This window comes from Epinephelus moara, chromosome 20, assembly GCF_006386435.1.
Source record: "Epinephelus moara isolate mb chromosome 20, YSFRI_EMoa_1.0, whole genome shotgun sequence".
NCBI lineage: Eukaryota > Metazoa > Chordata > Actinopteri > Perciformes > Serranidae > Epinephelus > Epinephelus moara.
In genome coordinates, this window is record NC_065525.1 from 32,799,045 (window position 1) to 32,812,362 (window position 13,318).

General features: G+C 39.8%; 1 protein-coding gene across 1 annotated transcript in view; it reads left to right on the top strand.

The window, feature by feature from the left end:
* The window catches only part of shisal1b (shisa like 1b), a 49,796-nt gene extending 36,835 nt beyond the window's left edge, over positions 1 to 12,961 (top strand). The window contains exon 5 of the mRNA XM_050074111.1: positions 9,082 to 12,961. Coding sequence (XP_049930068.1) covers position 9,082 — 1 coding nt within the window. The 3' untranslated portion in view covers positions 9,083 to 12,961. The remainder of the gene's footprint in view (positions 1 to 9,081) is intronic.
* Positions 12,962 to 13,318: the final 357 nt, after the last annotated feature.

Below are 13,318 nucleotides of genomic sequence, written 5' to 3' on the forward strand. Positions count from 1 at the left end.
ACGACCATTTGGATTTTAGTGGAGATCAGTTAAATAGACAATCTGATGATGTAGCTATATTTTGAGTGATTATGGTCCATTTTATTTAGACTGCCCAAAACAACATTTTCTCAGCCAGCACAGGACATATGACTGCCTGATATCAGACAGAACAACTTGTTTGGTAGAGTGTGCAGCCCATAGAGGCTGAGTCCTTTGCAGCGACCTGAGTTCGATTCCTCTCCGCGGCCTTTTGCTGCATTACATCCCCTTCTCTCTTCCACCTCTCCTGTCTATCTACAGCTGTCCTATCATTAAAGGCAAAAATATGCCCAAAAATAGCCTTACATTAAAAAAAAACAAAAAACAGTCAACTCATAACATTTCGTTTCCATCTTCAGTCTGACATTGCGTCCACTCAAACTTATTTCTATGGGCGAGGGGATTTTCCCTAACCAGTCACTAGAGACCCATGTATCTGCTAGAATATAATGTCATTTTAAGCCAACACTAACACCTCTTGCTAACATGCAGCGAGTGAAGGAACTCTGGCAGATGGAGTGCAATAAATAAACAGATATACAGCTAAATATACGACAAGCAACAACAATATTTGGGAAGCCTATTGAGCCCTGAACGAGCCCATATAAAGGCTTCTTATTGCTCTGAAAACAGGTTGGAGGTGCACAAAGTTTTGCAAAAAATAGCCATAACGTGCCATAGCGTTTTATTTAAGCAAGCAATACCTCGCTTAGCCTGTTCGCTGACGCACAGAGCAGGTTAGGACATCTTCATTGGTAAAAACTAAAACCATGTAATGTTTCCTCTTTTGTATCGCACCCAGTTAGGCGACTGCAGTTAGGCTTCAGAAATCATGATCGTGGTGTTCATTTGTGAAGATTATCTTGGTTGACAAAATGTTAAACAAGATGTGTATTATAAATGTCTGTTTGCCACAGAGCCTATTTTCTGCAATAATCCAAAATCCAATGGAAAAATTCCATAGGCATTGGCTTGACAAGGGAATCAGAGCAACACTAACTTCTGCGTTGGCGTACAGAAAAACGTCACCCCTGGAGCACTCTATGCCAGACCTTTCAGTCAGCTCGAACTTGGAGGAGTGGGTGGATTCAAAAGTCTGGACCCAGGCAAGACATAAGACACTCTCTAACTTCAGATGTAGACATACTCCAAAAACAGAATTACAAAATTAAGTACATAAAGCACACAAGATAAACATCAAGTGAAATATGTTATAAAGTTTCAGAACAAACATGAACAGCCTTTGTCTCATTGGTTGTTACCCTGCTCCAGTGTCTTCAAGGTAGGCTGTGTCTTAACACCATTGAATTCAGTTAACATAAACTATTTTTATGTTGTTGTGTTATCTCAGCTCAGTGCTACTATTACTTTAGCAAAGCTATTTCTACCTTTGAGAACGCACATAGTGTGAGTTGCAGACCAGCGTGACTTATAATGCAAGTTTGTCAGAATTAAAACATGTCGCACAACCCTGAAGCAAAAAAGCCAATGCTTATATCAGATCTGCTATACAACATCACTGCTTTCAACACATAACCCACCTGATGTATATATTCATGTATCATCAGTGAAATAAGCAGTTTCCAGTAAAATAAATGTGGTTAATATCTGCTAAAGTTCTTTAAGACCATCAAGAAAGAAATTTAGAAAAACTTGAGACCCCCAAAAGGACACCCATAGCATAAGAGTTGTTACATAACCCTGTGCTGACTATCACAAATATGATTTGTTCTACTCTAATAAGCTTATCACAGTTCAAAGACTCATGCTGTTGTTTGGAAAACTGTAACAGATCCTTGGAAAGAAATTCGAATGTCCCTTTAAGAAACATTCGTTTACTTCATTTCTTTTTAAACAGAGGTTCTCTTGTGTCTCATTTTCCTGTCTGTCTGTTTTTCTTCGTCGTCAGTGTTTTGTTATATAGCGAGAGCAACATGGCAGGGAAGCAGTGTGTCTAGCAGGACAAATTAGAGCATTTCTAGCATAGTTTTCCCTAGCCAACAGGGAGGAAGCTCAAACATCAGGCTCCCCGTTTACTTGAATTCCTTATTAAGAAGGCAGTGTGCACACAAAGATACACACACGATGACTGCCTACCAATGATATTGCCAACTCTGCTCCTGTCAGACTCATAGCAACTCACTGGTAAAGAATTCAGTCATTTCAATATGTGGCTTCCCACTGACTAAGGAATACAGACTTTATCAATATTTTACGAATTCTGCTCTCTAGCCCACTAATGGATAATTTTCTGCAAAGCATCTGATCTGTATTTGTCTTTCATCTCAAAATAACTGCACTCTGTCTCAACATCAACCTCTTTTTAAATAAGAAATCTGGGTTTTAAGTCTGACCAGCTTGTTAGGGAACTGTCTTTATTAATGAGAAGAAAAGAACAGAATAATATCAGAGCTGCACTGCCCGCCAGAGGCCCCTAACTCTTATTTAACCTGAATGATTCAACTTTGAGTCACATTAGAGACCTTTCATGGAGTTTCTGTGGCAAAACACCATCTGCTGTCCTTTCAGTTAATCTTTTTATTACCCTTGAGAGCAGTCACAGGAGTCTCAAGGTGTGTCAGGCTGTGTGTGCCTGTTGTTAAAACATACAAGTTGAATTACAATGCCAGGAGTGAGCTGTAACACACAACAGCCGCAGGGAACTTGGCAGACGTTGCTCAGACTTTAGTGAAATAGCTACACAATCGTAGAGCACAGTCTGAACAAACCTACATTTTTGTGCAGTCAATATTTTATGTGGTTCTCCGTGTCCGACACTGTGCACCCTATCTGTCTGACTGGGGCTCAGAGTGTCTTCCTAGAGGTAGATATCTCTCTCGGGTCATGATAATTTAATGTGGGCAGAGGTTTGACAAATGACTTTGAGAAGCAATGTAGACTGTGCAAGCCATAGATAGCAGAACTGGGATGCTGCAGAGGGATCCTGGGGCTGCGTTGCTGTTGGAAACGTGGTTAACTAACAGTGGACATACCCATGGAGCCTCCTCATTAGCCATGAAGTCAGTTCAATATGATAGGACTCATCAATCCTAGACTCATGAGGTTGACCTGTACTGGCAGCTCACCAGCTTTAAGCCAGAGGATGTCTAAAAAAGGTGTCTGGAACTGCAAAGCAGCAAAATGTTCATTGAATAAGTGGGCCTAGAAAACGAGAGCACGTTAAGTTCATGATAATTCATTCTGATGATGACTGATGGGAAATGTGTAGCATTTTAATAAACAGAACAGCTACGAATATTCTGAGATAATCACTCACATCTGTAAGAAAAAAAAGGGACAGATGCTGTGAGCAAAATTCAGTCACAAGCCCTTTCTGGGGCAAGACTAGAATAGCCTGTTTGCAGTTTCACACAGTGCTCTTCTCACAATCCAGATAATACTTACACGTTTTGTTAAATGTGTTAAGTAACCACGGCTTATACTGTATGTACACCACAGCTGATGGTGCCCACACAGTGCGTCATCAGATGGCCCATGGTTTATTTGCGGGGGTACAGATCTTTATCCCCAGAGAAGATGCAGGGTAATGGCTCAGAAAACTGGGTCCACTTAGTTGGAACATCTGTTGGCCAAATGTAAACAAACAGAGATGGGGTCAAGTCCCACAACTGGCGCAGCAGCATCTAAAAACAACCCAGTTGCACAGCAACTCAGGAATCCAGCACAAATGGTTACCAGTGCAGCGGAGCGATCCTCACAGCAAGTCAAAGTATCAAATAATTTCTCCACATGCGAAGATCTCTTTCTTCAGAGAAAGTTCAGCTTGGCGTTCAGCGTGTGGGAATATTGTTTACCATATCGCTACGTGAGCGGGCTGGTACTGCTGCAAATCTGCTGGGGGTTCAGTGTGGGCGACTTGGGAAACTGTTATTACTTTCTCTCCATGGATACCCTTTGTTGAGATCTTCATGTACTCAGACCAGTTTGAACTAATTTTAAAAAAGATAACTGGTGTCATTCTTCCCGAACTGATGTGCAATCCAGGTGAGAGAAAAACAACAGGCCTGCCAAGCCAGACATTATGGTTTATTGTCACTTGATGGGAAGAATGCATTGTTTCTCTATGAGCAGGGAAATGACAGCAGATAGGAGTTTACTCACAGAGTAATGTGGCACTTAACGACAGCAACAACCCACACAATGATTGATAAGAAGTATTTATACCACAGGGGGTACTCAGCCAGTTTGATATTTTTGTTTAGGAGGAAAATAAGCGTACAAAAGTAGCATTACAATTTAGTACATTTATTGTTGCAAGTGCATGGGAGACACCTCTCACCAATCCAAGTCAGACACCTGAACAACACGTGCTGCAGATAATGCCTCCAATAAACTAGAAAACTTTTAAAATCCTTTTTAAAGACTTAAGTCTCACACCCTCTCACATCTAAAGACAATGTGATACTTTAGTTTTACACTATAGGATTTTAACAAAAAATGGGGATCTTGCGAGATCACTATTTGCAAGACTACAACTACCTTCCTCATGAAATTATTTCCCATCCTTCTCCTAGTTGAAAATATTACACCAAACTCCCTTTGAGAAATAAGACATTTTAACAGTTCCTTTCATGTCCGCAAAAACATATAACTCTAGAAAGGCTTCATGTGTCAACAGTATTTTTGTAAATTCATCATCAGTATAATCCATAAAGACACTGTATTTGTGCACAAACTTTACACTTTGGATTTTGTCGCCTCAAGTAGCTTCCAGCCTCTGTTGGTTAGCTGAACTATTTTAACGGTAGGAGATCATGGGAATGAGAGGTGATCGTTGGTAGATCAGATCAGATCGTTGAATGGCTAGTGAATAAGATACATGCTGATTTGACCACAAACTCTAATTAACTCCATTACTCCACCCATTTTCTACAGTCCAAGAGAACCAAGACTTGTTCATGGTCCTGTGTCTCCCCAGTTTCCCCTCCATGTTTACGGTCTTCCTGGTTTGCTGCTTCTTATTCTGTGCTTTCATGTCATTTAACATTAGTATTTGCATGAGTTTTAAAACCACCTTACACCAAACAATCTAGACCACAGGAGCATGTAACAACTGAGGTAAAATTTCAAGAATCTTATTATGACACTGGAACCTGTTACCACTTTAATATAATCAATAGTTTATTAGTGAGCTGTAGAGGTGTTGGTTGACAGATTTTGTTACCTTGAGATAGAGCCAGGATAGCTGTTTCCCCCTTTCCAATCTTAAAGCCAAGCTAAACTAAGCAGCTGCTGGGTCCAGCTGTATATTTACCATTCAGATACGAGAGTGGCATTGATTATCTCAAATAACTCTCAGCAAGAAAGCAAATGAGCATATTTCCCAAAATGTCCTACTACTCCTTTAAATGACATCCAATTTAAAATGCATTCAAATAAACACATTTGGAACATGCCAGGTGGTTAAATGAGGCTACTTGAGCTCATCTGACACGGTTGCGGGGTTACATCAGGCGAAAACTACTGGGAACCACTGCACTAAGTTATGACATTGCCTCAGGAAAAAAACATTTTCACATCACAAATCAGAGCAGGGCTCTCGTGTAACCCTTAAACTGCAATAAACTCAGCTGTTCCTGGAAGCTCCTGCTCCATCACCATAAAGTGCTCAGCAGCATTAAAGCTCTGATTGGTTGTCCACTTGTGGCTATTAGGGGATTACAAGTTTGGCAAGGATCCCAGTTTTTGCCAATCCTCTTTGCCCAGTAGTCCACTTTAGCAATTAGTGGTACTGGAGAGCAGCGGCATCATCTGGATATCTTGACAAAAGAAGGAGAATTTAAAGGAGCTGAGAAGGAGTGAGAATCTCCTATATTATCACTTATTTTATATTCCTTGTGTAGCGTGCCCACTCTGACACTCTCCTCTCTCAGAACTGCAGGAGCATCTGATCTCCTGCTGTCATTTCAGTCTGGCTTTACTGCATATTTTAAATAAATTTGTCTTTAGTCAGAGCTGATCAAGACTAACTGTGCAAAAATAGCTGTGCAATCAAGATAAAACATAAGCTGCTCCTTTGCTCATGTTTGGTGGCTCAGTTAAAAATACGACCTGTTCATGATCTAAGCCACCTCTTGTCCAATATCAGCCGCCACCCCTTCCCAGTGACCCTCAAGGATAAGTGGGTATAGCTTATGGATACATGGATGGATGATTCAACCTTGGTTTAATGTGTGCTGAGCATCAGCTAGAAGTGCCACGGATAAAAGTGGGAGAATTGAGATGTTGGGCAACATCAAATGGCTCCACATCGACCAGAAAGCGTCAAAGAGTCTCTTGGTGATTCATAAATCACTTGGCACCAAGCTACAGCAGCACCTCGTGCCAGTAACCACCCACTCACTCAAGGGTTGGTAGCTTTCTGGGCCAGCTGAGCTTAAGCCATGGATGTAGCGGGCAATGCAAGGTGGCATCTGTCACCACTTTCAGCATATACCTGACTCACCAGTGATCGTAACGCTGCCTCTTACAGTCAGACCTCGGTGACTCAGCGTTATCACCCAGTCTAGTAAACGGAGTCACTTTAACTCTGCTCTGTCTGTCTATTACATCACTTTGGTCGTAGGTAACCATCCCTAACACCAACACTCAAACACCTGCCGGTCTGTCTACTGAGGAAATGACACTCAGCTCCACTCAGGAAGCTGAAACAGCATTTCACGTCTTTTTTTTCCCCAGTTGTTTTTTTTTTCTGTCAGAGTGTGATCAAAGCCTAACTGTGTCTCCTGCATATTCACATCCATCTTTGAACTCAGTGGTTGGCTTTCTGAGGTAATAATAGAATTGTACATTATGAAATTATTCCTAGCCTGTCTGTCCACGGAGCAGCATGCCAAGACCTTGTCCAATTAAAGCTACACCCTCCATGTGGTGTGAGTTAATTAACATCACAGATGCAACAAAGGCGGCCAGGCACAGAGTTCTGCTGCAGGCTAAAAGGAAAGAGCAGGAGAATAGGTTTAGCTCCTTGAAAGTCGAAGTATGACTTTTGGCATTGCTACGAGCAAGTGAGGTGGCAGCAATTTTATTTTTGGGCTGTGTTTGTGATCTTTTATTAGATATGTTGTCATACATTTACTTTGCAGTTTAGGCATTTTCTCTAGAGTGCATTAGAATAACCTTTGAGTGGAAACTTTTATTTTCCCATCAACAATGCGTTATTTTGGGCGGCAGAAACGAGTGGGATGTGATTCATAGAGGTGGGGGTGAGCTGAAAGCCTTTACAAGAATTACAGACTTGTAAAATATTCCTGTAAATCTGATTGCTATTTGAAAAGCAAAGCTGCCACGTTTTTATTAGTCTTTGTGTTTTTGGGCTTTCAGCTGATTTTCAAGCCAATATGTTGTTATACAAAGATCAGTGCGGATCATTAAGCACACACATCGTTATCTGAGACAATTTCAGCCATGCAGCTAAAAACCATGTCCGTTTTGTTCAATAGGATCCAGAAGATTTTTTCCAAACCACTCATGTGGCAACTTGAATTTTATGATGCAGACATGCAGTCGGGGCTTTAGTAAGGCAGTTTGGAGCTGATAAAGCAAGGATATGCCCTTAATTTCTTTTTCTTTTACTTTTTCATTCACTGTGTTTGTATGCAATCTTTGAAATGTCTACATACATGCAATCCTAAAACATTAGTTCTTCATTTGCTTGGTTTACTGAAGCACTCAACCACATTTTACGATAACAAATAAACCATCATTGTTAATAGATTGTCCCTGTGGTTGGATGTGAATAGCCCCCTTGATCTTTCTCCAGATGTCCACTGATTCTCAGTCCCTAACCTTTGACCCCTTCTGACTCAGTGCCGTGACTAGTTTTAGTCTGGTGTTCGCAATATAAGATTTTAGGGGCCCTCTTTGGTTTGAAGAACAGAGACCGGATATGAACCTAGTCCAAATTACACACAGGTCGGCTAGGGTCTTGCTTTACTGCCGCAGTTCTCTGGTCTGTGTGTCAATATTTCTAATATCCTGAGCCTACTCTGCTCTAATCATGTGGTATGTCATAATCAAAGCTGGAGATTTTAGAAAAGTAGCTGCATATGCAAAGGATTTATATTATTAATGATGATTACTTTAATATTTCATATTAAATTGGTTAGAAATGTATCTTATGTGTATCTATAACCTGACCTCTGCTGCTTCACAGGTCCAACATTTCAGACTTGAGAGGACCTCTAGCTCATAGTTTAGCTGCTCTTGTCTGTTTTCATTGTTCATTCAGTGTCTTTTATACTTAGCCAATGTAATAAAAAAAACAAAAAACAGAACGGAACTGGTCACAGCATCCGATGCCAAAGGAGAGTGAAGCACAAAATCAAAAATAAATATTTTTCCTCTTGCCTGTAGTGCTTTTTATTGATCTAGATTGATTTGGTGTGAGTTGCCAAGTGTTGTAGATACCGGCTGTAGAGATGTCTGCCTTCTCTCAAATACAATGGAAGTACAGCACTTGGTTTGTGGTGCTCAAAGCGAAAAAAATAAATAAATAAATAAATAAGCTATTGAAAAATTCAACAGCAATATCTCTTTCCAGAAATCGTGACCCAGTTATTCGAAATAGTCCATAGACATTGTTGTGAGCAGTTTCATGTAGGAACTATTTTCTTTCTATCGAACTAAACCTGCCAACCGTATCACAGCACAGATCAAAGCCTGCATCTACTGCTAGCTAACATTACGGTTCAGTCAAGGAGGACGGCATAAAGTAGATGAATGCTCTCCTTTGCACAGGGATACAGTTTGCGGATGTAGTTCCGTGGAAAGAAAATAGTTCCTATACAAAACTGCTTACAACAAGGTCTGTGGATATTAGCACCACAAGCTCAGTGCCATCTAGTCAGACATCTATACGGCCGATATCTCCAATGATCTGCAACTCACACCAAAACAATCTAGACTGATAAATACCAGTTGTTGTTTTGGGGGGTGAATGGTCCCTTTAAAAAAAAACAGTTAAGTGGACCTTGTGATAAGATTGTTTTTTTCAGGAATAACAACTAATGCTGAATATCTGTATTTCTATCTACACAGAATGAAGCTGCGAGTGGACAAACTGAAGAGTAGCAACACCTTGTTTCCTTATGTGGTACAGAGGAGATGCCCCACAGATGCCCCCTTTCTGCACCACAGACACAAACACCAGTGGTGGGCTAGCCATACTGTAGTAGTTAGTAGTGACTACTGCCCCTTTTCAATGAGCACAAAACACCCATGGACTGACAGAAGCAGGCTGATATGGTATTTAGAAACCAAACTGAACAAAGGCTGCCAGGAGACAGAGAGGGCTGCACTGCTGCTACCACAGCAGAGGAGCGACACATTCAACTGCTCACAGGTGTTCAGTGATCCCCTGAAGCGGCTGCCAAGGCCTGGAGTATCCCAAACAGATCTCAGCTGAACTGGATAAACTGTACTCGCAAGCGAGGAGGCTTGCCTGTTTTTAAAAAAGAAGGTCATCTTTCTAGATATAAAATGTTTATTACACTGCTGTGTCAGTTTGTGTTCAGTAGCAGTTAGACACAGTTGTGGGTTATCTATTTGGTGATTTATTTATGTGAACTAGTCAGAGAAATATATGAGTGGTTAACATTCGGAACATGTAACAGCTTAGGTCGATGCTGAGCATCTCACGTAGACTAGAATGTTTTTGTTTCTTACTGAAAGCAGACACAAAATGTCTCTGCAGCCATGTTAAAAAAACAGTATCTTGTATGATATGTTTTAGGTCTCCTTTCTGCAAAACAAGGGATTTCTCTATATTGTAACGTGTCCAAGAAGGACACAACGCCATACAGATAAACTGCTGTAGATCTAAAGGTTTTACATTAGGTCATCAAGATTTCTCTTTTGGTTTAGTGATGCTGAGAAAAGGGATCTTGACTCTCGATAAGTTATTCACCCTAAACATCAATGAGGATCAGGGATGCCTTCACAATAGCAAAGAGCTTCATGCTAAGTTAAACATAACCTTAATCCTTGGCTGTGAGCCTACAAACCCATTTGAGACCATTACTTATAAAGTTAGTGCGAGACAGTTGCCTCGGTAACCTCATCCATCGACTTGTTTGCCCTTCCTCATTACCGGAGCTGCCTGAAAAACAGCTCCATTAGCAATATGATGCAAATGAATTTCCATTTGGTTCCTTTATAAGGAGCCCTCTATATCCCACATTGGTAATAGACAATTGTAAGCGATTAGCCATAATAGAAAATGTAAAAAACCCATTAAAACCCCTTTCACTGTCAGCAATAATGTACAGTAGCTTAATCAGAAGGATGACATGGTATGTAAAAGTCAGAGGCGCCAGCCAAATGAGCACTGGGCGGGTAGTCATTGAGGTGTATCGCAGAGCTTTCAGGTTGGTTTACATTTAATAAGAAGGTCAAGTCGATGAAATGGATTTAGAGAATTTCTGGATAATGAACTCGTATTGAAAAATGTCTCCAACAATTTCTGGGTCAGCTTTTTTAAGAGGGAAAAGTCAAAACAATTATCACTCTTTAAAGAAAAACTTTAGAGCTGCAACTAATGAATACTGTTATTATCAGACAGTTATTTTCTCAATTAGTCAATGAATCATTTGGTCTTTAAATGTCAGAAAACAGAAAAAACTGCCTGTTATTTGTCAGGGATTGAAATTGCTTGTTTGATTTAACTAACAGTCCAAAAGCCAAGGATTTTCGGTTGTATTATATATATGATAAAATCCTCACATTTGTAAAAAAAATAAAAATAAATAAAATAAAAAAGCTCCGTTATCTAATTGCAATCCTGTAGAGCTGTAACAAAAGATTAATTTAATTATCAATTAATGAGCAAATTATCTCTTTTAATAAATAGTTAGGTCTCTGAAGTGTCAGAAAATAGAGAAAATGCTTGTTTACTTGTTTTATCTGACCAACAGTCCAAAGTCTTAAGATTTTCAACTATCACAGTGGCCATAGAAAAGCTGCAAATCATCACATTTGCAAGGCTGACAATAAGGAATTGTTTGTCATTCTTGCTTGAAAAAATGACCAAACAATAAACTGATCAACCAAATAGTGAGTTGGACGAATTAATGAATTGACTGTTTGTTTAAGCTCTAACATCACCACAGTTAAGGAAAAAGGTATTACTTTATGCCCAAATCCTAATCAACTACTGAGACAAATTCTCTGTAATCCATAAAATGCTAAAACAGACAAAGCAGCTGTTGGTGCCAGACTGTATATGAGCGACAGCATATGAAGACCAGGTGGACAGACGTTGGCATGGTAGGGGAGAGGTATCGCTCCCAATCTTGCATCTGCAACTGCTACTCTGGCAGCTGCCGAGCCTGTGCGTGCACAAAATCTCTGATCCGTGCAAACATTAACATCCCTGCTGAAAGCTAACGGGAGATACCATTAATTGTTCAGAGTTGGCTATAAGCCAGGAATGAGACTTGCGGTCTTGCCATCATATTTTACCTCCCTGTTTCATCAAGTCCGAGTGGACCCTCTGAACAGAACTCTGCTCATGCGTTGTTAACGGGGCCTGCAGGCGTCACCCTCAGTTATCAGCAATAATATTCACATTTGCTGAGTTGTTAGAGCAAGTTAATTCCCATTTCAGTGGCTAAAGTTTAATTGCGTGTGTGCCCCAGCAGGTTCGTGCTTTCAGGGGCAGAGAAATAGGATGTGTCCAAATGAAATAATTGGGCAAGGGTTCAGCAATTGTTCTAAATTGCAGTCTCTTTCTGTAGCTGCCTCTTTATTCCCAGAGTGTGAACAGCAGCAGCAAACAGGGAGAAGTTTTTAACAGATGCAGCAGTACAAAGAAGATTAATCAGTTCCTAATGCTGGATAAGCAGGAGAGATCTGCTATGCTAGAGAACATGTCGCTTTTCAGGGCTCTATGCTGTGTGCTCTGACCTGTAATAAAGCAAAGGTTTGTTCTTATCACCAATAAAGTAATAGTCACACCCAGGGAAGAAGAAAAACTAATTTTGCCTCTGACAAGCAGTAGCAGGGTCAAAAATTGATTCTTTCCCCCATTTCTCAAAATGTTACAACTTGGTTTTGTGATGTTTTCTGTTTTGTTTGAAAACAGTCTTGACTCTGGCCTGATGTGATGTGGTACTGTAAATCGTATCAGCTCAACCCTCTTCCCAAAAAAAATAAATAAATAACAATAAAAAACACAAATAAAAAACGGTGGGAAGAAGCGAGCACACATCTGTTTCAGTCTCTCCAGGTTGTCATGGTAACAGTTGCCTTACAGTTGAATACCCACCTGTACACAGAAGCTTTGTAGTGGTTGATACCTCACTTTTTGGGTGTGGTGGTGATGATAATGTGCACCACGTTCTGTCTATGTATTTACTACTAGATAGAATGATCAGTACCGTTTTCAGTTGGATGTTATTGCACTTGTTGACTTTGTATTGTCACGACAGGGAGAAATAAAGTTTTATCTTTTCCAGTGTGTTTAAAACCCTCTGCATCAGGTCTTCTTCGGGGGAAAAAGCATAATTTCATTAAGCCTTTAAAGCCAAGTTCCTTACAGAGTCTGGAAACAGACAAAGATTAATAGAAGGTTATCAGAGAAGTCTAAAAAATGAATGATTATATCAATAAATCATACTGTTTTTACTTGAAATGGAGTGGCAACGTTGGTTAGAAATAGAGATAACAATTTAATTCTGTCCTTAACCCCCAATGATTTGATAAAAATAAATTAAAACTTTATTTCACACTTTCATTTTGTCTTTTACCAGCTATTTTTGGCTCTTTAGTGTTCCTGTTTTGAGGGATATTGGCACACATCTAATAATTTACCTATGTCTTATTTTCCTTACCACATTTCCAATTCTTCTTTTTTAAAAACTTCATATTGTCTTTGCAGTGCAGTGTAAAGCGAATTACACCTATGTATTAATAGTAGTATATGGATAAATGTAAGATTAAACTGTCATTCATATAACATAATCGTGTTTCGATGCATAGATTAAATGCTTGAATAAGACAGCAGTTGGATTTATGCTGTATTCATAGTACTTCTATAGCATGTTTCAGGTTTAAACATTATTAGAGAAAAGGCTTTGAAGATACGGACTAAGTGATGTGTTTGGCAAAGGTCATTTTCATATAATATTTCAAGAGAATGGTTGGCTCTGGTTCTGGAGTGTAAGTTTCCCAAATCCATTAATGAGCTCAATAGAGCCACTTAAGTTACTATGATATAGTAGCATTCAGGTCAGGTTCCCACTCAATGTGACCAAGGCTTTTTGTAACTTAAACCAAG